This window comes from Curcuma longa, chromosome 17, assembly GCF_044706935.1.
Source record: "Curcuma longa cultivar G26 ecotype Majalengka, Jawa Barat chromosome 17, ITB_CL_G26_1.1, whole genome shotgun sequence".
NCBI lineage: Eukaryota > Viridiplantae > Streptophyta > Magnoliopsida > Zingiberales > Zingiberaceae > Curcuma > Curcuma longa.
The window spans coordinates 10,030,007-10,057,797 of record NC_133877.1 but is presented as its reverse complement, the minus strand read 5'-3'; the positions used below and the strand labels follow the sequence as shown (position 1 = coordinate 10,057,797).

Here is a 27,791-nt window from a genome sequence, read left to right as displayed (position 1 = left end):
GAGTACATGAAATGAGTAAAATCTTACTAACGAGGTTAAGTAACATGTCACATCGCATTCCAAAATAGAAATGGTTGCAACGGAGGCAAGGACTAACCTGTTCTGTTCACTGATTTCAACAGAGCACAGCACAGACAATCAACTATGTAAATAGTACAAAAAATTGCCGAAGAATCAAAACAAGTCAAAGCAAAAAACGATAATCCACAGGCAGCTTAAGACATTAAGCAAGCTCAACAAAGCTTTGCCTTTTCCATCACTACATCGAGCGAACACGCTAACAATCAAACTACTTACCATCTGACACCCGCCGGTGATGCTGTGGTGGTTGGAGCTGCGCCTGAGGCTGCTGCCACATGTAGGCCACCGGGTGGGACTGCGGAATCTCATACAAAGTAGCTGCCGCTGCAGATGTTTGATCGTCAGCTTTTCCGACCATCATTCCACCGCCTGGTATTTGTACTGCTGGTACATAGTAATAGGGAATTGAATCTGCAGGAGCACCCACAGCAGGCAAATCAGCTCTTGCAATTCCAAGGCCGTCGTCTTTTAACTCTTCGTCCCTCGGAACTATGTCGACCAAGAAGTCGAATATGTCAGTTCTGGTTATGGCAGCAGCGATATCATTTTTCTGCAGCGTTCTCCTCTTGTTCTCTTCAGTATGGATCCATGACCTGAGCGTAAGTTCGAGTAAGAACATTTCGCAAGCCTTGGCAAAGACCACTGGTGCTTCAGCTGAGATCATCCGAACATCCCCATCGGCCTTCATGATCTTCTTTATACGAGCAAGCGGTAAACTGTGATTCTTGAAATCAGTGGTCTGTTCTATCTCTAACATCTGGTTGGCCCAAAAAGCTTGGAGTTGTTGTTGGTGATGATGAAACTGTTGGACTTGCTGGTAAGCAAGTTGATGCTGGCTTGCAAGGTCAGCCGGGTTAGTAGGGTATGCAGAGGTCAGTTGCGCTGCGGACGGTATAGTGCCAGCTGCCGGAGGAGCTCCAGTAACTACTGCAGCCAGCTGGTACGTAGGGGCAACATGGGCTATTTGGGCAGCACCAGAAGCAACTCCAAGCGTAGGCTGAGTTGATTGAGTAGATTGTTCCATGGCTTTAGTGCACTAGAGACTCTTGACAACTACAAGTATTGGTCTGCACATAACTGGAAAGAAAGATACTAAACGGATAATAATTATGTAAATACAATAATTAACAGTAAGGACTGATGATACCCAAAATGATCGATGAAATAGAAATTTCGCGAAATGGAAAATAACGTAACGGTCGAGTCTTGGAGACGGCCGAATGTCAGAGTAGATATGGCATGATTTTAATGGTAAGTCAGGATATAGTGTAAAGCTAGAAGCTCTTCAAATGCATGATGCTAAGGCTGAATTGCTTGGGTGGAAAGATGAGAGGAGAGGAAGGGAAAATGGCATGGTAGAGAAATGGCAACAATCACTTATTAAGCATAGTGTGCCAGATTCTCAGCTTTCAAATGAGGGAGATGAAAAAGACTGGTAATCTTTCGATTCACCAAAAGCTGCTGGCAAACATTTTGGAACAAAAAAGTCATATCACGTACATAAACAATCTTAGTCAGCATGAGAAAACATTAGGAGACAGAGGGCCACTAACAGAAAAGAAAAAAAAAACAACGTATCTAGTGGAAGCAAGGACGGATGCATGAATTAAAGTTTGGGTGGTTTTAAACTCAATGTAATAATTCGGTATACGAAGCTCCCTCTAATGCGGGATATCGGAGAAGGATCTTGTATGCAATCTTATCCTTCTTTGCACAAAACAGTTTTCGAGACTTGACTCGTGACCTTTAAATCACACAGCATCAATTTTACTATCACGCTAAGACTTCCCTTTATTATTATTATTATAAAAAATATTATATTATTATAAAAAATATACATATATTCTATATAATAATAAAACATACAAGGATACATTACATTAAACTCTTTAACAAAACAACTACAAGGATGAAACAAAAAGAGAAGGGAAGTCTTTGTTAAAACCGATGGAATCAGAATATCTCCACAATGATATGATATTGTCCACTTTGGACCTAAGCCCTCATGGTTTTGTTCTTGGGCTCTCCCCAAAAGGCCTCATACCAATGGAGATATCTTCCATCTTATAAACCCATGATTTTTTCCATGTATTTCCAATGTGGGACTTTGATTGCATCCCAACAATCCTCCCCTCAAACAAAGGACTACTGGAAGCCCTCCTACTATTTTTTTTCCATGGTCTGGCTACCATTTTTTCCTCATGGTCCGGTTGTCATTTTTTCCTCATGGTCCGGTTGCCATGTTCCTCATGGTCCACTAGTGCAGGAGGCACTAGCGGCAACAACAGTGGCACTCGTAACAAGAGCCATATAAAGTGTTTCAATTGTGAGAAAATGGAGGCATTATGCGTCCGAATGCTACAACAAGCGTTGTGATGATGAGGCTCACCTCACTTGCGCCATCGATGAAGAGCCAGCACTGATGATGACCGTGTCCCACGAGGAGTCTCACACTAGGCGTGAGCGGCAGGATACCATTCTGCTCAGTGAAGAAAGGTTTCTATCGGAGATGTATCGCAGCGTTAAGAAAGGAGAAGATAAAGACGTTTGGTACCTTAACAACGGTGCCAGCAACCACATGACTGACCATCGCGAGAAGTTTAAAGAACTAGATGAAACCATAATCGGGAGGGTGAGGTTTGGCGATGGATAAACCATTGAGATCATGGGCAAGGGGACGGTTGTGTTCGAATGCAAGAACGGCGATCAGAAGGCTCTCCACGAGGTATACTACATTCCGAAACTTTGTAGTAATATCATAAGTCTTGGTCAATTGACAGAAACTGAGAACAAGGTGCACATAGAAGGAGATACCATGAAGGTAATTGATAAGAGCGGGAAGCTCTTGATGCTGGTAAAGCGAACACAAAATCGCTTGTACAAGATAACCTTGAAGACATTCAAGCAAGTCTATCTCCTAGCAAGCCTAGAAGACCCAACCTGGTTATGGCATGCAAGGCTCGCACATGTCAATTTCCATGACTTAAAGCTGTTGGGGGAGAAGAAATTGGCGGTTGATGTGCCACTATTGCCTCAGCCGAACAAACTTTGCGAGGTGTGTGTGATCGTCAAGCATGCAAGGTCGCCATTCCTGTACCAAGCAAACTTTAGAGCGGAGAAGCCGTTGGAACTTCTCCATGCTGATATTTGTGGGCCAATCTCACCATGTACACTAGCCGATAATAAGTATTTTCTTTTGATTGTTGATGATTTCACAAGGTGGATGTGGGTGTTTGTATTGGCAGCAAATAATGATGCATTCAAGAAGTTCAAAGTCTTGACGAAGAACAAGACTAAGTACAAGATCAGAACACTCTGGACAGACCGGGACGGCGAATTTTTATCCACGGAGTTCACTCGGTTCTGCGAAAATGAAGGAATCGAGCGACACCTCACGACTCCCTACACACCCCAATAGAATGGTGTTGTGGAGCGCCATAATCGCACCGTGATGGCCATGGCAAGATCTCTCCTCAAGGGTACACATATGCCGGCAAGGTTCTGGGGAGAGACGTTAAGCATGCTGTCTATCTGCTAAACCGTCTCCCAACTAAGGCGCTAGGAGAGCGTACCCCATTTGAAGCTTCGATGGGAAGAAAGCCACATCTCGCCCACTTGAGAGTGTTCGGTTGTGTTGCATATATGAAAAATACAACCCCTCACCTTAAGAAACTTGACGACAGAAGCTCACCCATGGTATACTTGGGTGTTGAGGAAGGCTGCAAAACTCATCGTCTATTTGATCCAAGGCATGACAAACTACAAGTAGAGATGTAATGTTTCAAGAAAATTGTGAATGGACATGGAGTGCAGGTGCTAACAATGAAGAAAACTTGCCGGAGTTTATTATGTTGGATGCATTCTATTCCGACGGGGCGATTGTTGTAGCAGATGCTGAGGCAGGGGCGGAAGATGTCCCATCACCACCAGCAGCCATGGTGCCCATGACAAGGTTGTCAAGTCCATCTACACCATCATCGAACGCCCATGCAACTATCTCGCCTCCGGAAACAAATACACCCGAGTCTCATGGGCTAGTCCGTTTAGGTCATTGTCGATATCTACGCCAACACTGAGGAAGTGGTTGGTATTGATGAAGAGGTGATGACTGAAGAGCCGACATGTTACCAAGAGGCTGCAACCGAGGTTTGCTGGTACAAAGCAATGGAGGAAGAACTGAAATCTCTTAAGATGAACAAGACCTGGACCCTAACTGAGCTCCTATTAGGCCACAAACCTATCGATCTAAAGTGGGTGTTCAAATTGACGAAAGATTCAGCGGGGAAAGTCGTTAAGCATAAAGCAAGATTAATGGCTAAAGGCTATGTACAAAGACAAGACATCGACTTTGAAGAGGTGTTTGCACCTGTCGCTAGACTTGACACTGTTCGAGTCATTCTTGTGCTTGTGGCAAATCAAAGCTTGCGCTTGCGGCAAATCAACTCTACACCATCTTGTGAAGTCAGCATTTCATAACGAAGAGTTAAAAGAAGAAATATATGTCACTCAACCGGAAGGGTTTGAGGTATAAAATCAGAAACATAAGGTGTACAGGTTGTCCAAGGCCCTCTATGGACTACGGCAAGCTCCACGAGCTTGGAACATGCGATTGAACAGGAGTCTGGAAGAGCTTGACTTTAAAAACTGTACTCAACATGCAGTATATACAAGAGGTGAAGGAGAAGCAAGTATACTTGTTGGAGTGTATGTCGACGATCTCATCGTGACAAGAAGTAGCACAGAAAAAATCAACAAGTTCAAACAACAAATGATGACAGAATTTGAGATGAGTGATTTGGATCTTCTCTCCTACTACTTAGGGATTGAAGTGGAGCAACAGAAGAGCCGAATTTTACTTAGACAATCAGCTTATGCCAAGAAAATTCTATCTCAGTTCAAGATGGTAGACTGCAATGCCACAAAGCATCCAATGAAACCCAAGACACAATTGCATAAAGGAAGGATTCCAGTTGACGCCACGGAGTATAAGCGCATCATTGGTTGTCTGAGATATTTGTTACACACACAGCCGGAACCTGTCATATTCTGTCAGAACGGCGAGCAGATACATGGAAAGGCCTACAATCATGCATCATAAGGTGGTCAAACAGATTCTCAGGTATTTGAAAGATACAATCCATATTGGACTTGCTTACATAAAGGGATCCTAGGAAATTGGTATATTCAGCTACTCGGACGAGTGATTTAGCCGGCGAACTCGATGGGAGGAAAAACACAAGTGGAATGACTTTCTATTTTAATGAAAGTTTGGTGTCCTGGAATTCACAGAAGCAGAAAACAGTGGCGCTTTCATCTTGTGAGGCAGAGTTCATGGCAGCCACAACTGCGGCCTGCCATGCTTTGCAGTTGAGGAGCCTTGCCAGCGAATTAACCGGTGTAGAGCCAAAGCCGGTAACTTTGTTTGTTGACAACAAATCTGTCATAGCTCTCATGAAGAATCCAGTATTCCATGGTCGAAGCAAGCATATAGATACAAGGTTTCATTTTATTAGAGAATGTGTTGAGAAGGGACAGATTGTGGTTGAGTTCGTTAATACCGGAGAACAACGAGCCGATGTATTAACTAAAGCATTGCCAGGAGTGAAGTTAGCTGCCATGCGATAACTACTCGGCGTCCGTGATTTAAAGCCTTGTCAGGATTTGGAGGGGTAATGTGAGCATATAATCCGGACATGATAAGTAGTGGCTACGTTTTTTTTTTCTTGCATTAGTGGTGATAATCTTTCCTATTTTCATGGGATTAATTAGTGGAATTAGTCTTTTCTACTTTCATGGTTTAGTGGTGTTAATCTTTTCTATTTTCATGGGTTAGTGGTGTTAGTTTGTGTGTATTTAAAGAGTCGTAGTGTGTATAGAAGTTGGCTCGCTGTAAGTTTTTTCTAGAAATTAAATTTCTCATTAACACGAGTCAACTTCTGGAAAAAACTTACAGCGAGTCAATTTCTATACACACTACGATTCTTTAAATACATCACAAACTAACACCACTAACTCATGAAAATAGAAAAGATTAACACTACTAAACCATGAAAGTAGGAAAGACTAATTCCACTAATTAATCCCATGAAAATAGGAAAGATTATCACCACTAATGCAAGGAAAAAAAACGTAGACCACTACTTATCATGTCCGGATTATTTGCTCACATTACTCCTCCTAATCCTGACATGGCTTTAAATCACGGACGCCGAGTAGTTATCGCATGACAGCTAACTTCACTCCTGGCAATGCTTTAGTTAATACATCGGCTCGCTGTTCTCCGATATTAACGAACTCAACCACAATCTGTCCCTTCTCAACACATTCTCTGATAAAATGAAACCTTGTATCTATATGCTTGCTTCGACCATGGAATACCGGATTCTTCATGAGAGCTATGACAGATTTGTTGTCAACAAACAAAGTTACCGGCTTTGGCTCTACACCGGTTAATTCGCTGGCAAGGCTCCTCAACCACAAAGCATGGCAGGCCGCAGTTGTGGCTGCCATGAACTCTGCCTCACAAGATGAAAGCGCCACTGTCTTCTGCTTCTGTGAATTCCAGGACACCAAACTTTCATTAAAATAGAAAGTCATTCCACTTGTGCTTTTCCTCCCATCGAGATCGCCGGCTAAATCACTGTCCGAGTAGCCGAATATACCAATTTCCTGGGGTCCCTTTATGTAAACAAGTCCAAAATGGATTGTACCTTTCAAATACCTGAGAATCTGTTTGACCACCTTGTGATGCATGATTGTAGGCCTCTCCATGTATCTGCTCGCCATTCCGACAGAATATGACAGGTCCGGCCGTGTGTGTAACAAATATCTCAGACAACCAATGATGCGCCTATACTCCGTGGCGTCAACTGGAGTCCCTTCCAAGTCTTTATGCAGCTGTGTCTTGGGTTCCATTGGATGCTTTGTGGCATTGCAGTCTGCCATCTTGAACTGAGATAGAATTTTCTTGGCATAAGCTGATTGTCTAAGTAAAATTCGGCTCTTCTGTTGCTCCACTTCAATCCCTAAGTAGTAGGAGAGAAGACCCAAATCACTCATCTCAAATTCTGTCATCATTTGTTGTTTGAACTTGTTGATTTTTTCTGTGCTACTTCCTGTCACGATGAGATCGTCGACATACACTCCAACAAGTATACTTGCTTCTCCTTCACCTCTTGTATATACTGCATGTTCTTGAGTACATTTTTTGAAGCCAAGCTCTTCCAGACTCCTGTTCAGTCGCATGTTCCAAGCTCGTGGAGCTTGCCGCAGTCCATAGAGGGCCTTGGACAACCTGTACACCTTATGTTTCTGATTTTGTACCTCAAACCCTTCCGGTTGAGTGACATATATTTCTTCTTCTAACTCTCCGTTAAGAAATGCTGACTTCACATCTAGATGGTGTACCTCCCAGCTTTGATTTGCCGCAAGCGCAAGAATGACTCGAACAGTGTCAAGTCTAGCGACAGGTGCAAACACCTCTTCAAAGTCGATGCCTTGTCTTTGTACATAGCCTTTAGCCACTAATCTTGCTTTATGCTTAATGACTTTCCCATCTGAATCTTTCTTCAATTTGAACACCCACTTTAGACCGATAGGTTTGTGGCCTAATGGGAGTTCAGTTAGGGTCCAGGTCTTGTTCATCTTAATAGATTTCAGTTCTTCCTCCATTGCTTCGTACCAGCAAGCCTCGGTTGCAGCCTCTTGGTAACATGTCGGCTCTTCAGACATCACCATCATCACCTCTTCATCAATACCAACCACTTCCTCAGTGTTGGCGTAGATATCGACAATGGACCTAAAACGGACTGGCCCTTCATGAGACTCGGGTGTATTTGTTTCCGAAGATGAGGTAGCTGCATGGGCATTCGATGATGGTGTAGATGGACTTGACACTCTTGTCATGGGCACCACGGCTGCTGGTGGTGGTGTGACATCTTCCACCCCTGCCTCAGCATCTGCTGCAACAATCGCCTCGTCGGAATAGAATGCATCCAACATAATAAACTCCGGCAAGTTTTCTTCATTGTTAGCACCTGCATTCCATGTCCATTCACAATTTTCTTGAAATATGACATCTCTACTTACTTGTAGTTTGCCATGCCTTGGATCAAATAGACGATGAGCTTTGCAGCCTTCCTCGACACCCAAGTATACCATGGGTGAGCTTCTGTCGTCAAGTTTCTTAAGGTGAGGGGTTGTATTTTTCACATATGCAACACAACCGAACACTCTCAAGTGGGCGAGATGTGGCTTTCTCCCCATCCAAGCTTCAAATGGGGTACGCTCTCCTAGCGCCTTAGTTGGGAGACGGTTTAGTAGATAGACAGCATGCCTAACCGCCTCTCCCCAGAACCTTGCCGGCATATGTGTACCCTTGAGGAGAGATCTTGCCATGGCCATCACGGTGCGATTACGGCGCTCCACAACACCATTCTGTTGGGGTGTGTAGGGAGCCGTGAGGTGCCGCTCGATTCCTTCATTTTCACAGAACCGAGTGAACTCCGTGGATAGAAACTCGCCGCCCCGGTCTGTCCGGAGTGTTCTGATCTTGTACTCAGTCTTGTTCTCCGTCAAGACTTTGAACTTCTTGAATGCTTGGAATGCATCATTCTTTGCTGCCAATACAAACACCCACATCCACCTTGTGAAATCATCAACAATCAAAAGAAAATACTTGTTACCGGCTAGTGTACATGGTGAGATTGGCCCGCAAATATCAGCATGGAGAAGTTCTAACGGCTTCTCTGCTCTAAAATTTGCTTGGTACGGGAATGGCAACCTTGCATGCTTGGCCATCACACACACCTCGCAAAACTTGTTTGGCTGGGGCAATAGTGGCACATCAACCGCCAATTTCTTCTCCCCCAACAGCTTCAAGTCATGGAAATTGACATGTCCGAGCCTTGCATGCCATAACCAGGTTGGGTCTTCTAGGCTTGCTAGGAGACAGACTTGCTTGAATGTCTTCAAGGTTATCTTGTACAAGCGATTTTGTGTTCGCTTTACCAGCATCAAGAGCTTCCCGCTCCTATCAATCACCTTCATGGTATCTCCTTCCATGTGCACCTCGTTCCCAGTTTCTGTCAATTGACCAAGACTTATGATATTACTACAAAGTTTCGGAATGTAGTATACCTCGTGGAGAGCCTTTTGATCGCCGTTCTTGCATTCGAACACAACCGTCCCCTTGCCCATGATCTCAATGGTTGATCCATCGCCAAACCTCACCCTCCCGGTGATGGTTTCATCTAGTTCTTGAAACTTCTCGCGATGGCCAGTCATGTGGTTGCTGGCACCGTTGTCAAGGTACCAGACGTCTTTATCTTCTCCTTTCTTAACGCTGCGATACATCTCCGGTAGAAACCTTTCTTCACTGAGCAGAATGGTATCCTGCCGCTCACGCCTAGTGTGAGACTCCTCGTGGGACACGGTCATCATCAGTGTTGGCTCTTCATCGGTGGCGCAAGTGAGGTGAGCCTCATCATCACGACACTTGTTGTAGCATTCGGACGCATAATGCCCCATTTTCTCACAATTGAAACACTTTATATGTCTCTTGTCACGAGTGTCACTGTTGTTGCCGCTAGTGCCTCCTGCACTGTCTTGGCGCTGCGTACCACGACCACGACCGCGCCCTCGCCCACGCCCACGCCATTTGCCACGACTAGGGCTGCTGGACCCACGCCCCTTGCCTCCTGACGAAGTGTCCACGTTGCTCCCCTTCTGTCGCATTTGCCATGCGGCATGAGTAAGTAGGAGCTCACCTTCAGTGTCGTTGGTGTTGCCGCGTAATCGTAGTGTTCGTTCCTCGTACGCCTTCAGTCGCCCTATAGTCTCCTCAAATGGTATAGTCTCAAGGTCGTGGAACTGCTCAATACCGGCAACAATAGGGAAGAATTTATCAGGGACAGAATCGAGCAACTTCTTTATTAAAGAGGAATCTTCAAGCGTGGCACCAAGAGTGGAGAACTTGCTGCTCATGGCGCTGAGTTTGCCAGCAAACTCATCAATCGTCTCGGTCTCCTTCATCCGGAGGGCGTCAAACTCGCTCTTCAACGTTTGTACGCGTGCCTTCTTCACCCGATCACTACCAAGGTACCTCGTCTTGAGGCTGTCCCAGACTTCCTTCGCCGTCTTCTTTTTTGCGATCTGGAGAAGGATGTCTTCGGGGACACACTGCAAGATGTATGCACGCGCCTTTTTGTCCTTCTTTGCATCTACCTGAGCTCCTTCCGCTGGCTCCACTGCCTCCCAGACTCCCTGGGCATCAAGAATCGCCTCTGTCTTTATTGCCCACACAGTATAATTGTGAGGGCTTAGCATCGGATAGGGAAATGACACTCCGCCGTTCTCCTTCGCAACAGCTTGTGGGATGCCCGACATTTTTGTGGAATCGTGGATTCTTGGGTGTCCTATACTACCAACGCTCTTACCATACCAATGGAGATATCTTACCATGTATTTCCAATGTGGGACTTTGATTGCATCCCAACAGTCTTACCATATTTTCCAACAGTCTTGACTAGCTCCGACGACAAGAAAAGGTAAAATAAGAGTTCTCTTGTTGGAGAGGAAGAAGGACTAGGGTTGCTATTAGTCAGTTGGAAAATAACAAAAGCAAGAGAAGAAGACGAGTTGTTATTCTTGAGAAAAAGAATAAAAGGGAATTGTTGTTGGAGAAGAAGAGAAAAACAACTAAGCTATTGTTAGGAAGATAATAAGAAGAAGAAGCCGACACGTGGAGACTTAGCGAGGTTGTGCACATGGAAAATAATAATAATAAAAAAAGAGGAGAGATTAGGTTTTCTCAAAAATTCCTAATTTATTTTAGTCGATTGAATTAGTTCAGTCATAACTTGGTCAAATCTAAACCAAATCAATCCCTGTTTAGACCAACAAATTCTTTATCTTCACACGCCTACTCAATGGATTTTGTTCGACCTCAATCCGATTTTAAATTAGCATCTTCACTTCATGTTTGATGATTCAATTTGTTTATTTATTTATTTATTTTGTAAAAAAATCTAATGCTTAATAAAATTTATATAAATAATAATAATTAAAAAGTTTAGGGTGGGCTATAGCCTAGGACGGGCCTAATGTGGCTTCGTCTCTGAGTGGAAGCATAAAGATTGCTTAAGAGGAGCTATATGTCATATCACTTACTCACTCTTCTCATAGTAACTCAATATTAATATCGATATGAATCGATTGGATATTGAAAATAACACTATTGAATAAGAAACAAGAACATGTTTTTATTATACAACAATAGTTTCTACGAGTTTTCTCCTTACAATCCTCTATTCCTTGACCTACGAAACCATCGAGATGTGTAAACACACCCTCTTGATCTAACATATGGGAAAAATAAAATCTCTCTTGATTACTTGTTTACAGACATCATCTTCGATTTTGTTTCTTGTACTAAACAACTGAAGAGTCAACTTACCTAGACATGCAAATTCTCAAAGAAGTTTGTGCATTACTATCCAAAACCCAAAGAGGGCCAGAATTGAAAGTTTCAAATAAGGCAACAGCTGCCTGACACTGGGTTCGATTCTCCATGAAACGCCAGCTCTTATTGTATACACCAAATTTATTACTGTAAATGCAAATTACAAAAGACTAAACTGTGATTAATTTAACAAGTTAAATGACACACACAGTTCCAGCGTATTGTGTAATTAACCATATATCCAACTTAGTAAGAGAGAAATTGATGTATATATTTAAGGATCTAATTGAACTATTCCCATGGCTTTGGAGAACTACTAGAATGACTGAATGAGAGGAACAGGATTAAAACATATACTGAATATCTGGTGGAAAACACACACAATAAAAGTGAATTATTTGCAGGAAATAATTCAAGTAAAAGGAAGCGCATTTTCTCTCAGGTTAATGCAAGATGAGAAATTATTTCCAATTGGTATCAAGGGCCATTACATGTGAAGAAAAATACTTTTACCGACTTTATTGTGAGCACTACCTTATAAGCATAACTTGGATTGTTGGCAGATCAGAATATAGGACTATTAAGTCATGGCATATCCTCAATCAGCCAATTCCTAATCTATAAGCATAGATGAACTTAAACATCATGATATCAACATGTCTTGAAGACAGCATGGATAACTGGTCTATAATGGCTCAGAAGCATGTTCAGGATTAATCTTCTGAAATAATGGTCTCAGCTTTTGTTTTAATGCAAGATGAGAAATTATTTCACACACAATAAAAGTGAATTATTTGCAGGAAATAATTCAAGAAAAGGAAGCGCATTTTCTCTCAGGTTAATGCAAGATGAGAAATTAGTGATTTATCCTGAACCATAATTGCATGCAATAAACCGCCCAAGTCAACAGTAGTTGCAACCTGCAACCTTATCCCCATCAAATAACCACTTAATTATTTTTCCTATTCCTTCACGCACTTGGTTACGCTGCAAACATAAATGCCGAAAACAACCTTATCAAAGAGAAAATATTACCTGACACGACTCCCACTTCAAAGCAAGACAAGAAACAGGAAAAATTAGCAGACAAAGTATCCTATTAAAGATCAATTCTAGAGCAAAAGGCTCTAGTTGCTGAAGGGTAAAGAAATGTCAATGTATGCTATCATAAACTGCAACAAAAAGAGGCAAATCAACTCAAAATTTATATGAAGAGCCAAATTTTGAACATGCTACACTAAGATAATTTGGATCAAAGATGCTAGCTAGAATACAGGAATCTAAAGACTAGGAATAAGTATCAATAAACATTGCATTCAACTGCTAGAGTATACTTTATCTTGCAAGGTTGCAAGAATATTATTTCGAGAGAACTATTCACATTAGGTTTTGAATTTTGAGGATAAACAAAAGACTCAGTAACTTTGCATTGGCCTCTCAAGCATAATGAATAACAACTTCAAATAGGAGACACAATCACTCAATTGCTATCTGTAGTAAATAACTCTGTAAGCTTCTTTAAATTCCAATTTTACATCCAGCTGAAAAATTGTTAATTAATCTGCCAAAACACATATTAGCTTTGAGCCCAGAAAATTGTTCCTTCTAAACTAGGCGTTGAGGTTTGAGTTTTAGTTGCTTGCAAAGTGAGATGTAATTTATCCTTCAGACCCTGCATGTCAGCCACACAAACCCTAGGTTTGTTTTGGTACACCAAGTCAAAAATCAAGATTGAATTCTTTATTAATCAGATAACAAGAGGTGGAAAATATATTTTGACAGACTCATCTGCTTCTTAAGTTTATACAACTCTTATACATAACTTCTTTGAAAGGATCCATGATTAACCTCATTAATGGAACTCTAAACACAAATCCTAGTATGGATATCTGCATTTCATGCTGGGGAACCTAAGTATCAATTTTTATAAAGAAAAAAAACTATTAAATTTTGCTAAAATCTTGAATTGACAAAAATAATCAAACCGAATCGTTGAACGCGAAATGAGGATGTTGAGTCAAAGTCAAATTGGGTTCGGATCTAATCCATTGGGTAGGCAGATAAGGATTACGTGGATTCAAATTAAGATTGATTTGGATTTGATTTAACCAAGTAATGATCAAACCAAATCTTATATGGGTTAAACCGGTTCGATCGATTTAAAACAAATTTAGAATTTGTGAGGAAACTTTCCCTCTCCTCTTTTTCTTTTCTTTCGCCACGGAGCTTCCCACACCAGCTTCTCCTCTTCTCTTCTTCCTTATTTCTTCCTCCCTCTTCTTCTTAAACAGAAGCAACCCTTTCCCCCTCTCCTTCTTTCTATCCAACAGCAGCAGCCCTAGTTACTGCCCTCTCCCAGCAACAAAAGCAGCACCTTGGTGTCCTCTTTCAGCCGCAGCAGCCTTTCCCCTTCTCTGTCCAGCAATAATACCAAGACCAGCAACAAGGTAGCCTCTTTTCCTTCATTAGTCCAAGAGCAGTAGCTCTTCTTAGCAGCAAGAGCATTGCTGCCTTTTAAAGCATTGTTGGGTTAAACCAAATTCAAGAATCAAATTACAAATTGATTTCAAATGTCTCTTTTACTTATACAAAAAGCAAAGTCCAATTCATCTCAAGTACCTCTTCATGGATTCATTATTCTTCATGGATTCATTAATTAATGCATTTAATATCTTGTTGATTTTCATATCATTCAAAACTGTATAAATATGGACGAAGTGTTAAGTTTGAAAAAAATAGTGTGATAGCAACAAGAATCCAATACAAAGAGATCCTATTTGCTTCATAATCTTCTCTTTTATCCTTAAATTTCTTGTTTTCTACTTTTTCTTCCTTCAATATGATATCAGAGCTATGACCAACAATCTCGTTTCTCTTGTACCTCGATTCAATGGTGAAAATTTTGATTATTAGAGCACTCTCATGAAGTTATATCTTGAATCACAAGACTTATGGAGTGTTATTGAAGAAAGAGTACTAGAGGAGGAAGATTAATTAATCGAACCACAAAGAAATATTTTGAAGAGCAAGAAGCAAAAGGATAAAAAAATTCTTTTTCAAATTTATCAAGCTCTTGAAATTTCAATTTATGAAAGAATTTCAAAAACACCGAGTACTCAAAGAGCATGGGAGATTCTACAAACAACTTATTCCGGCCAAGACCTAGTGAAAAGGTGTGCTTACAGTCTTTACAAGCAGATTTTGAAAAATTAGAGATGAAAGACGATGAAAAAGTTTCAGAGTACTTCACACGAACCAATTCTATTGTGAATCAAATGGAGAAATCATGGAGACCCAAAAGGTAGTGGAGAAAATCTTGCAAAGTCTATCAAGCAAATTTAATCATGTGGTAGTCGCTATTGAAGAATCACAAGATCTTTCACTAATGTCCTTGGAAAGTTTGCAAGGAGATTAGAAGCTCATGAGGTTAGAATCCTTCAACGAAATCCTCTTATTTCTTCTTCAAATCAAGCTTGGAAATCCCAGTTCACATCCACGGGAGGCAGTAGCTCTTATCGTGGACGTGGAAGAGGTTGAAATCAAAGAAGAGGTGAAAAATTTTCTTACCAATAGTCACGAGACAAAGGGAACGAAGAATCTCAAAAAGAGGAGAAATAATTTTCTTACAATTTTCAAAGAGGAAGAGAACGTAGGAATTACAAAGGTATAAAATATTATATTGAATGTCATTATTGTCATAAGTCAGGACATAAAATAAATGATTTGTTGGAAAAAATATCCAAAGAAAAAAACATAAAGCTGACTTAGTACATAAAAATGAATTTAAAAATTTTGAAACTTTACTAATTGCTAGTGATGGAAATATTGAAAATATTTTGTACTTGGATAGTGGTGCAAGTCGACATATGACTAGTAATAAAAGTTTATTTTCAACCCTAACAGAAGCTAACCATGGGCAGATAACTATTGGAGATGCTAAGTCTTGCAAAATTAAAGGAGCAGGAGAAATCTCTTTCAAAACAAAATCTTAAAAAATTGACAAAATGTCTGAGGTATTTTGTTTCTGGTTTACAGAGTAATCTACTTAGTGTTGATCATTTATTGAGAAAATGTTTTGATATTCATTTTGCCAATAAGTATTGCACCATGAAGAAAGAAAATCAGTATGTGACAAAGATCAGTTTGGGCTTAACTAAGTTATTTCTTCTCAAATTTGATATTATAAATGTTGTTGATTATCTTACTGCTAATGAAGAAATTTTCAAATTGTGCATAATAGATTTGGGCACCTGAATTTTCAGAGTTTGAAGGAGTTAGCAAGCAAAAATATTGTTCAAGGACTTCCTAAAATTGATGGGATAAGTAAAGTCTATGAAACATGTCAACTTACATCGAGAGATATTCTCATCTAAATCTAAGTGAAAATTACATTCACCATTGGAACTTGTACACACAGATCTTTGTGGACCCATGCGTGTACCATTTCTCATTATTTGTTGATGATTACACCAGAAAAACTTGAATATATTTTGTTAAAGAAAAATCCGAAGTTCTCTCTTGCTTTAGAGTCTTCAAAAGTCAAGTGAAAATTTTTTTTTACTATCAAATAAAAATCTGAGAAGTGACCAGGGAGGTGAATTTCTATCTTCTTTATTTGAAGAATTTTATCAAAATCATAATATTAGACATGAATTGACTGCTCGGTATACGCTTTAACAAAATGGTGTCGCGGAAAAAATAGGAAAAACATGGTCAGATACATAGGACAATCATGGACATGGTCAGATACATGTAGAAGAAGAAAAATTTATCAGCTGAATTCCTCCAAATGGGGAACGCAATCAAAGGATACTGGGTAAATGCAACCCTGGTGGTCGGTGGGAAACTTGTGTCATCTACATTTTTTTTTTACTCATCAATAGATCACCAACAAAAAGATTACAGAATTCTACTCCAAATGAGGCATGGTATGGAAAAAAACCAAATGTTACTCATTTAAAAACTTTTAGTTGTCTTGCATATTCCTGATGCTTTAAAAACTGAACTTGGTGACAAGTCTGAAAATTGCATTTTTATTGGATACAGCGAGAGAAGCAAAGCTTACAAGCTTTACAATCCAAAAACAAAAAAAATTATGATTAGTAGGGACGTCCGCTTTGACGAAAAAGCTCCTTATGTTTTCTCAAATTTGGCAGGTTCATCAAGTTGGGAAATTCTTGAATTTGAAGATGACTCTTCATCACTACAACCTGATATTCCTAAACGAAACATGTCTCTATCACCATCGCAAAGTTTATGATGAGACTAAAGAGATAAATGTGACAGATCAAGTCTTTTTGTATTCTTTATAGGAGAAGATCAAATCACATATGAAGCATCAAAAGAAAAGAAATGGGTTCATACAATGACTGAAGAAATAAGCTCCATCAAGAAAAATGGTACATGGGAGCTCACTACATTGTCATCATACAAATCTCCGATTGGTGTGAAATAAATCTTTAAGATTAAAACCAATCTAGATGGCTCCATCAATAAATACAAAGCAAGATTGGTTGTAAAGGGATACAAACAAAAAGAATGTGAAGATTTCAATGAGGTATTTGCTTTTGTTTCTAGACTTAATATAGTTTGATTAATTATTGCACTTGCTGCACAAAATAATTAAAAATTATTATAAATAGATGTCAAATTGACTTTCTTAAATGATTTTCTTCAAGAAGAAATTTATCTTGAACACCTACAAGATTTTATGAAAAGGGATGAAGAAGATAAAGTATATAAGCTCGGAAATGCATTATATGGGTTGAAGCAATCGCCTCGTGCATAGTATGGTCGAATTAATGGCCTTGAGCATACTCTTTATATCAAAAAAAATTCTAATGTTTGAGTCTCTATGTGGATAACCTTATTTTTACTTAAAATAATCTAAAGATATTGACAGGTTTTAAGAACTCTATGATGAGTGAGTTTGAAATGACAAATTTAGACGAGCTGCATCATTTTCTGAGCATGAATTTCCAACAATCAGGAGAAGAAATTTTTATCTCACAAGGACACTATGCAACTCAAATTCTTAATAGGTTGAAGATGGAAAATACAAATCCAATGTCAACTCCGTGCATCATGGGTCTGAAGCTAAGTAAGAATGGTGAAGGAAAGATGATGAATCCAACCATATTTCGAAGCCTAGTTGGGAACTTGATGTATCTCACTTAGATCCAACAATATGTACACAGTAAGTTTGATTAGCAGGTTTATGAAAAAATCTGATATTTAAAGAACTATTAATTATGACATCTTCTATAAATCACATGTGTCTATCAAACTTGTTGGTTATACAGATAATGATCTTGGAAGAAGTATTGATGATTCTGGAAGTACTTCTGGCTATATTTTCAACCTTGATAGTGGAGCAATCTCTTGGTGTTCAAAGAAGCAACAAATTGTAGCATTCGCAACTACCGAAGCTGAATACATAACAGCTTCTTTTGCAGTGTGCGGTTACGGGAAATTCTTGAAAGTCTTAGATAGAAGCAAAATAATCCAACGATATTATATTGTGATAATTGTTCTACAATTTCTGTATCAAAGGATCCACTGTTACATGGAAGAACAAAGCATATTCACTTGCGATTTTATTTCTTAAGAGAACTTATTAATGAAGGTGAAATCTATCTAAAGTATTGTCCTAGCAAGGAACAACTTACTGATATTTTTACAAAGGAGCTTGGAAGATCTATATTTTCAAAGAATCTTGAAGCTCTAAGAGTAAGAAGCATATTTGGTTTCTGGGAGGCATTGTTGGATTAAACCAAACTCAAGAATCAAATTATAAATTGATTTCAAATGTCTCTTCTACTTCTATAAGAAGCAAAGTCCAGTTTCATCTCAAGTACCTCTTTATGAATTCATTGTACCTCTTCATGGATTCATTAGTTAATGCATTTAATATTTTTAATGTCTTATTGATTTTCATGTCATCCAAAACTGTATAAATACGGATGAAATGTTAAGTTTGAAAAAATAGAGTGGTAGCAACAAGAAAAAGTAGAAAATAAGAAATTTAAGGAAAAAAGCAAAGATTATAAAGCAAATAGGATTTCTTTGTATTGGACTTCTTGTTGCTACCACTCAATTTTTTCAAACTTAACACTTCATCCATATTTATACAGTTTTAGATGACATGAAAATCAACAAGACATTAAAAACATTAAATGCATTAACTAATGAATCCATGAAGAGGTACAATGAATCCATGAAGAGATACTTGAGATGAAATTGAACTTTGCTTCCTGTAAAAGTAGAAGAAACATTTGAAATCAATTTGTAATTTGATTCTTGAATTTGATTTAACCCAACAATGCCTCTCGTAAACCAAATATGCTTCTTACTGTTAGAACTTCAAGATTCTTTGAAAATATAGATCCTTTAAGCAAACTTTGTAAAAATATCAACAAGTTGTTCATTGTCAGGACAATACTCTAGGTAGATTTCACCTTCATTAACAAGTTTTCTTAGGAAATGAAATCGCAAGCGAATGTGTTTTATTCTTCCATGAAATACTAGATAAAGAAATTATAGAACAGTTATCACAATATAATATCGTTGGATTATTTTGCTTGCATATGAGACTTTCAAGAATTCCACATAACCATAAAGTTTGACATCCTGCTGAAGAAGCAACTTCGATAGTTGAAAGTGCTAATTTGTTGTTTCTTTGAACACCAAGAGATTGCTCCACTACCAAAGTTAAAAATATAACCAGATGTACTTCAAGAATCATCAATACTTCCTCCAAGATCACTATTTGTATAGCCAACAAGTTTGATAAACACGTGTGATTTATAGAAGATATCATAATTAATATTTCCTTTAACATATCGAAGAACCCATTTTGCCGCTTCCTAATGATATAAATAAATTTTTTTCATAAATCTGCTAATCAAATTTACTGTGTACATAATGTTAGGTCTAGTAGCAGTGAGATATATCAAGTTCCTAACTATGCTTCGAAATATGGTTAGATTTACCATCTTTTCTTCACCATTCTTACTTAGCTTCAAACCCATGATGCACGAAGTTGACACTGGATTTGCATTTTCCATCTTGAAGCTCTTAAGAATTTGAGTTGCATAGTGTCCTTGTAAGATAAAAATTTCTTCTCCTGATTATTGAACGTTAATGCCTAAAAAATGATGCAACTCGTCCAAATCTGTTATTTCGAACTCACTCATCATAGAGTTCTTAAAATTTATCAATATCTTTAGATTATTTTCAGTAAAAATAAGGTCATCCACAAAGAGACTTACAAGCATAATATCACCTTTTTTTGATATAAAGAGTATGCTCAAAAGGGCATCTTTCAAAACTATATTTGATAAAATAATCATTAATTCGATCATACCATACACGAGGCGATTGCTTCAACTCATATAATGTCTTTCTGAGCTTATATACTTTATCATCTTCCTCCCTTTTCACAAAACCTTGTGGTTATTCAAGATAAATTTCTTCTTGAAGAAGCCATTTAAGAAAGTTGATTTGACATCTATTTGTAGTAATTTTCAACCATTTTGTGCAGCAAGCGCAATAATTAATTGAACTGTATCAAGTCTAGAAACAGGAGTAAATACCTCATCAAAATCATCACCTTCTTTCTGTTTGTATCCCTTTACAAGTCTTACTTTGTATTTATTGATGGAGCCTTCTGGATTGGTTTTAGTCTTAAAGTAGATTTGTATGATGACAAAGTAGTAAGGTCTCATGTATCATTTTTCTCGATGGAGTTTGTTTCTTTATTCATCATGAACCTATTTCTTTTCTTTTAATGCTTCTTCATATGTGATTTGACCTTCTCCAGTAAAGAATGTAAAAAAGAATTGATCTGTCACATTTATCTTTTCAGTCTTATCATAAATATCTCTCAAACTTCTTATTTTTCTTTACGATGGTGATGGAATATGTGAATATGTAAGACAACCAAAAGTTTTTAAATAAGTAACATTTGATTTCTTTCTATACCATGTCTCATTTCGAGTAGAATTCTGTAATCTTTTTGTCGGTGATCTATTGATTAGGTAAACGGCATAAGAAGTTGCTTCAACCCAGAATTCAACGGAAAAATTTTTCTTCTTCAATATGTATCTGACCATGTTCATGATTGTCCTATTTTTTCTTTCTGCGACTCCATTTTATTGAGGCGTATACTGAGCTGCTAATTCATGTCCAATATCATGGTTTTGACAAAATTCTTCAAATAAAGAAAATAAAATTCACCTCCTCAGTCACTTCTCAGATTTTTTTATTTGATAGTCAAAAATATTTTCCACTTGACTTATGAAGACTCTAAAGCAAGAGAGAGCTTCTAATTTTTCTTTAACAAAATATGTCCAAGTTTTTAGTGTAATCATCAACAAATAATATGAAATATAAATTACTTCAAAGAAATGGTACATGCATGGGTCCACAAAGATCTGTGTATAAGTTTCAATGGTAAATGTAATTTCCACTTAGATTTAGATGGGAATATCTCTCGATGTTGCTTTCCAAGCTGACATGCTTCACAGACTTCACTTATCCCATCAATTTTGGAAGTCAGAATAATATTTTTGCTTGCTAACTCCTTCAAGCTCTGAAAATTCAGATGCCCAAATCTATCATGCCACAATTTGAAAATTTCTTCATTAGCAGTAAGATAACAAGCAACATTTATAATATCAAATTTGAGAAGAAATAACTTAGTTAAGCCCAAACTGATTTTTATCACATACTGATTTTCTTTCTTCATGGTGCAATACTTATCAGCAAAATGAATATCAAAACCTTTTCTCAATAAATGACCAATACTAAATAGATTACTATGTAAACCAAGAACATAAAATACCTCAGACATTTTGTCAATTTTTTAAGACTTTATTTTGAAGGAGATTTCTCTTGCTCCTTGAATTTTGTAGGACTTAACATCTCCAATAGTTACCAGTCCATGGTTAGCTTCTGTTAGGGTTGAAAATAAGCTTTTATTACCAGCATATGTCGACTTGCACCACTATCCATGTACCAAATATTTTCAACATTTCCATCACTAGCAATTAGTTAAGTTTCAAAATTTTTAAGTTTCAGAATTGAAAAATAGAGTACCTAGTAAAGCGATAATGAAAATCTCATACGAACTGTGGATAAGTAAAATGTCTAGCATTAGACATTTACATGTTTGGAGTTGTCCAGCTGAGATTAGGTCTTATAGATCTAACAAAAAGAATCTAGACTTAAAAACCGTTAGCTACCATTTTATGAAATACTCTAAAAAGTCAAAGGGCTTCAAAATTTTCAACTCCTTGAATAAATCCTTTCTCGAAACTGGTAATACTAAATTTATTAAGAATGGTGAAAGCACTAAAATTAGAAAAATATAATTTGAGAAAAATATTACTAATCTTAATATGGTAACTATTATTGCAACTGATAGTGAAATGATATCCATTCCACGTGTAGTTAAAGTTACATAACCGGTTGGGGTAGTGGAACATGGTATTCCCATGTCACCTCCGCTGTAAATGGAGAATACGCTAACTCAAATAGAGGTATTGCCTCCTACGGTTGAGCATGTCTTCCAACCACCTCAAGTACAAGTGTTATTAAAAAGATCCACAAGGGAAAAGAGATCTATGATGTCATATGATTATGTATATCTCCAAAAGTATAAGTTTGACATTGGGTTGGAAGATGATCGGAAAAGTGGATTGAAGTCATGAAGGAAGAGACGAAGTCCATGAAGGACAACGACGTTTGGGAACTTATCGAATTATCTGAAAGGGTGAAACCAACATGTAAATGAATATTTAAAATCAAACGAGAACTGTAAGACAATATCAAAAAGTATAAGACTTGTCTTATCGTCAAAGGATTTACTCAAAAGGAGGATATTAATTACAAAGATACTTTTACGTCGATTTTGACGAAAGACACCCTTAGAGTAATAATGATACTTATAACTCATTATAACCTAGAGCTACACCAAATGAACATTAAAACTGCATTTCTCAATGGAAACATTGAGGAAATTATATACATGGTATAGTCAAAGAAATTTGAATTGGGAGAGTCAAAACACCTAGTATGTAGATTAAAGAAATTCATTTATGGTCTAAAATAGACATCTCATCAATGGTACCAAAAATTTGATCAAGTGGTATCAAATTCAATGGGAGCAAGTTTGTTATACTTATTCTGTATGTGGACGATATTTTGCTAGTAAGCAATGATAAAGATCTACTGCTATAAACCAAGTTATTTCTATCTGATGAATTTGAAATGAAATATCTTAGTGATGTATCATTAGTCTTAGGCGTATAGATTTGTCGTTCAAGGTGCACATTTAGACTTTCACAAAAAGTCTATATTGAAAAGGTGTTCATTTCATATGATATGCAGAATTGTACTATTATAACACACTTATGTCAAAAGATGATAAATTTAGCTTACATCAATGTTCATGCCATGAACTTGAGATAAAGAAAATACAACAATTCTCTTATACATCGACAATCAGGAGTTTAATGTATGCTCAAGTATGTACTCATAAACCCTAAAGGAAACGCAACAATTCCCTTATTTGTCAACAATAAAGAGTTTGATGTACGCTCAAATATGTACGCGTTCAGATCTTACATATATAGTAGGGATGGTAGGTAGATATTTGAGGACCAGAACATTGAAAAGTTGTAAAGAAAGTTATACAATATTTGCAAAGAACTAAAGATTACATGCTCACTTATCGAAAATCAAGTCCTCTTGAGGTCATTGGATATTAGACTCCAATTTTATTGGATAGCAGGAGGTCTACCTCAGGCTATATCTTCATGCTCATGGTAGGAGAGGCTATATCATGGAAAAGCGTCAAACAAACGTTAATAGTCACTTCTATGATAGAGACAGAGTTTATAACTTGCTATGAAGCATCTAACCACGGGTTATGGATGTGAAACCTTATTACCGGATCACTAAGGGCATTGATAGACTATTGAGAATCAACTGTAATAATACAACTACAAATTTATATTCCAAGAATAATCGCAGTTCGTCGAAATCTAAATATATCGATATAAAGATTTTAATAGTTAAAGAAAGAGTTCAGAGTGGTCAAGTAATAATAAATTATTTAAGGATAGATTCCATGTTAACGGATCTGTTTATCAAAGGTTTGTCGCCTAAGGTGTTTCATTAGCATGTGTTGAATATGTGAGTTCTTCATTTTAACAAAGTACCCATTTAATAGGAATCTATATTTGGTGTAATGCTCTATATTAATGAACACATATTTTTTAGCTTATTGTATGTACTAAAATTTATACATGTGTATAAGGTTTTGACCATCTAACATAAAGCCATCATAATTTACTATTGTGATTTTGTATACGGTGCTTATAAATATGATGCACGACTCTATTCTTGAGTCATAAAATTGAATCATGGTTTACTATTGCGATTTAGCATAAAATATCAACAAACATGATTTGGACCCTATTTTGGGTCATAAGGAGGACTTGTCGAAAAAGGACTTGTACAGATCACATTTGTGTCATTCTCATACTGCACATCAATATTAGATCTATGTCATTAATGAAGTTGATACTGTGATTATTGTTGGATTTTGTTACAATTTAGGTAACTCTGACCTCTTTAGTCTTGTATTGATGAAATTAATGAATTAGATTGTTTAAAGAATATTTAACTCATAAAGTTTTGACATGTTAAGCTCAACTACGGTATTGTGTGGTGTATACGGTATCACTTATAACCCAAATGGGAGATTGAAGGATTAAATCTCCATTTAGTGAGTTAATATATAAATTAACAACACATAAAAATAGTCATTAAGATTAAACCCCATTAAGTGATCTAATACTTGTTGTATTAAGGGGAGTTTAAGTTATTGGTTGTGGATTGCATGTGTAAATCCAATAAAACCTAGTTCGTTAATATTGAGTTGTTAACGGGTTATGGACTTTATGATGGATGATCCCTGTAGGATGAACTTAGTATAAGAGGAAAACATTTGATTTCAATGGGGCATGTTGAAATTGAGCTTCTTCCTCTTCGTCTTCTTCTTCTCTTCCCTATTGAGATAAGACTCCAGTGGTCACCTATATCCTATAGAAGATCCTTCCGTTGCATTGTAGGAACTTCCCTAGCAACAAGTAAGGAACAATGACTCTAGCTTTAGACTTAGGCTAGCTTTCGGTTTGTTATTGTTTTGATATAAATGTAGTTGTAAAGGCTGATGATAACTAGATCCTCAAATGCATCATATGATTTTGTTCGATGTATTATAAAGCTTTCAACCTAATGTTGTGGAAATTTATTGTTGTGGAAAGCTTGGTGCTTCATGTTCATGTCTCTTCGACTTAATGTTGGATCACATTGACATGTGATATTTATTTATATTAAGATGTAAAAGATTTAGGAATCTAGATAAATAAGGAGTGCAGCACCAGATTACATCAACACAAGCTCAGAGTTACAAATACTAGAGTTTCTCACCTTCCCGAGTATGACTATTGTGAAATTTTGCCTAAAAAAATCAAACCTTTGTTCCATACAGCATTGTTATTGACATATTCAACATGCATTCAAGTAGCACGGCGTTAACTAAAATCTGGTAGAGTAACATCAAATCGCCAACAACTAAAACTGAAGAACCTTAATTCCATTTTTCTACCATTCGTAAAATTTCCTTCACCAAAAGTTGCAGGTTCTGACGGTTCCCAACAATAAATCCGGCTATTCCTCAATCCAAACCCCGGATAGGTACATGCCTGATTACCAACCAGACAGCATGAAGCTTAAAACCGATGCTAAAACTCTGGAGGGCTCTGCCATTACATGGCCGAGAAGAAAAAGTCTCTAGAACAGAAGAGCAACTCCAATACAACAAGAAAAAGGAAACTATTCGATTCCTATTAGATCAACCCGGAGAACAACAAGATAAAAACGAGAACCGCTCACCTCAGATTAAACACTCTGTGAAACTGCAGTTACTCCGATGAGGATCATACATCCTGCTGCAAAGAGATAGTGAGGAAAGCAACAAACTGTAACCCCAAATTCCTCACAGAAAACCCTCTTCCATCCAAAAACAATCGGGCGCCAGTAAAAGCTAAGGGAAAGAAAGATTCAACGGAGGCGTCTTTGTTACCTGGAAGGACGGAAGCAGGCGGAGCAGAGGCGGTGGAGGAACCCTAGAGAGGGAGACAGAGCGACCGGCGAGAAGAATGGGGAAAGGGCAGCGATGCGGGCGTGTGGAATCGGGAGCGAGTGACGCGTGCGAGGCCAGATGGCAGTTGGGGGTGGTATAAATAAGGATGAGATGGGGACAATTACCCAGTCGTCGTCGGTGTCGTCAACGGCTAGCTTGTGTGTTTCGCTATTCTTCATTTCAAAAAAAAAAAAAAACCTAATTTTAAAAATATTAAAATAACATTTCATTTTATTTTTAATTTTTAAAATATTCTATAATAATTTTGTTCAAAGTTATTATATTTATAGCAGTTTGGATAAAATTGATACACTAATATTAAATTAAATTTGACTAAATTGAAATAATTTCAATTTTAAGTAAGACAAAATATTTTAATATAACAAAACTTTTACACTAATTTTAACAAGTAAAAGTAATTTATTTTATATTATAATAATTTTAACCAAAGCTACTATAAAAAGTTAAAATAAAAATATTTTTAAAATAAAAGTGCTGTTTTAATATCTTTTTTAATTGGTTTTTTTAATGACAATAAAATTAAAGGGTGCCTTTTGATTTTTACCCCCTATTTATACATATATGCATATGTAAAAAGACGATGATATTAATATATGTGTAAATAAATCATGAAGGTTTTAGAAAATACATTTTTAGGAAATTGCTGGTCTTCACAAAAATAATAATTATAAGGAGAAGGAATATTACTTCGAGTTTGAGGATAATAAAAGACTAAGTAACTTTGCATTCACCTCTCGATCATAATCAATAACAACTTCGACCCCTCCTCTCGGGCACAATATAATAATAAGATATTCAATAAGATACTTAAATATTCACAATTCAAATCTCAACTACAATACACTACAAAGATACTACACAAATATAATATCCATTATAATGCAAATTAGAGTCAATTTATCTTTTAAAATTTAAATTATAGTCGATTTTAGTAATTGTCAAAAGTTTGATATCTTTTAATTTGGTATAATATCTTTTAGTTTGGTTATAACTTTAGGTATTTGAGTTATTTTTTTTAATTTGGTAGCATTTATATTTTCAAATCTTAGTCAATTTATTTTTTAAGTCATTCCAATTATTTTAAGTAAGCATTCTTACCCATCTATTTATGAAAAATCGGATATCTAGTTCTTACGAACTAACTAATTTTGAGATGGACAATCTAACTCCATATTTCATCCATCAAATAAATCTAAAAAATATGATAGCTCCTGACATGATGACTTAACATCATCAGTAGTTCAATAGTCATAAGTATACCCTACATGAAAATTGAACCTTTATTCCTTTGGGATGTACTATGTCTCTTACCACCTTACTAAGACTTGGGCAAGGTTGACTCATTTATGACTTACGATAAGTTGATCAAGTTCTAAGTTCTCAATTAAGTCCAGCCTATAAATATTTGGATATTTAATTTATATAAGTTATAAATATATAATACAATGTATAAGGTTCCATAATACAATATCATATAAGTTATAAAAAAAATCTTATAGCTTATATTCTAAGAGTTTGAATAGATTAAAAACAATCGGTATCCAACTTGTATTTATTTTTAAATTTTTTTAATGGGTCATATACTCATATTGTACAATTATTTTTGAGCAATGATATACAGCATAAAATTAGCATGACACACTGCATGCAGTGGATCCCACATCCATGCAGTGAGTCCCACATCTATTAAGTTGAGTGTCATGTTGGTTTCATGTTGCATTTTTTCATATTGCATATCATTTCTCATTATTTTTTAACCAACCCATTTAATTAAATAAACCATGTTCCATGACTTATTGTTGAACAACTTGTTTAGGAGTATTGATGCAATTATATTCTAAGTGGTCATATTCTATGATATTGGAGAAATTGTTAGTATAATCATACTCTGGCTGAGATTTATTAAGGTTGTTAGATAAAGTGTTTAAGTTATTGAAAGTTCAAATAGATTAAGATTAACTAGATATATGATACTTAGATAAGTCCAATGAATGTGGGCAAATGTAAAATTTC

The 27,791-nt window shown here is 37.0% G+C and overlaps 1 protein-coding gene across 3 annotated transcripts; it reads right to left on the bottom strand.

The window, feature by feature from the left end:
- LOC141848586 (nuclear transcription factor Y subunit C-4-like) lies at positions 1-25,811 on the bottom strand. 3 transcript variants are annotated; one of them, XM_074736635.1, is made up of 3 exons: positions 25,698-25,811; positions 25,508-25,563; positions 1-1,158 (listed from the first exon to the last, which is right to left on the bottom strand). In XM_074736635.1, exon 3 carries the CDS (start codon positions 1,103-1,105, stop codon positions 290-292), a length of 816 nt encoding a protein of 271 aa, XP_074592736.1. In that variant the 5' UTR covers positions 1,106-1,158; positions 25,508-25,563; positions 25,698-25,811; the 3' UTR covers positions 1-289. The 3 variants fall into 3 exon arrangements, with proteins under 3 accessions (XP_074592736.1, XP_074592735.1, XP_074592737.1); XM_074736634.1 differs by having other exon boundaries at positions 25,508-25,560; XM_074736636.1 differs by lacking the exon at positions 25,508-25,563.
- Between the last annotated feature and the right edge of the window lie 1,980 nt (positions 25,812-27,791).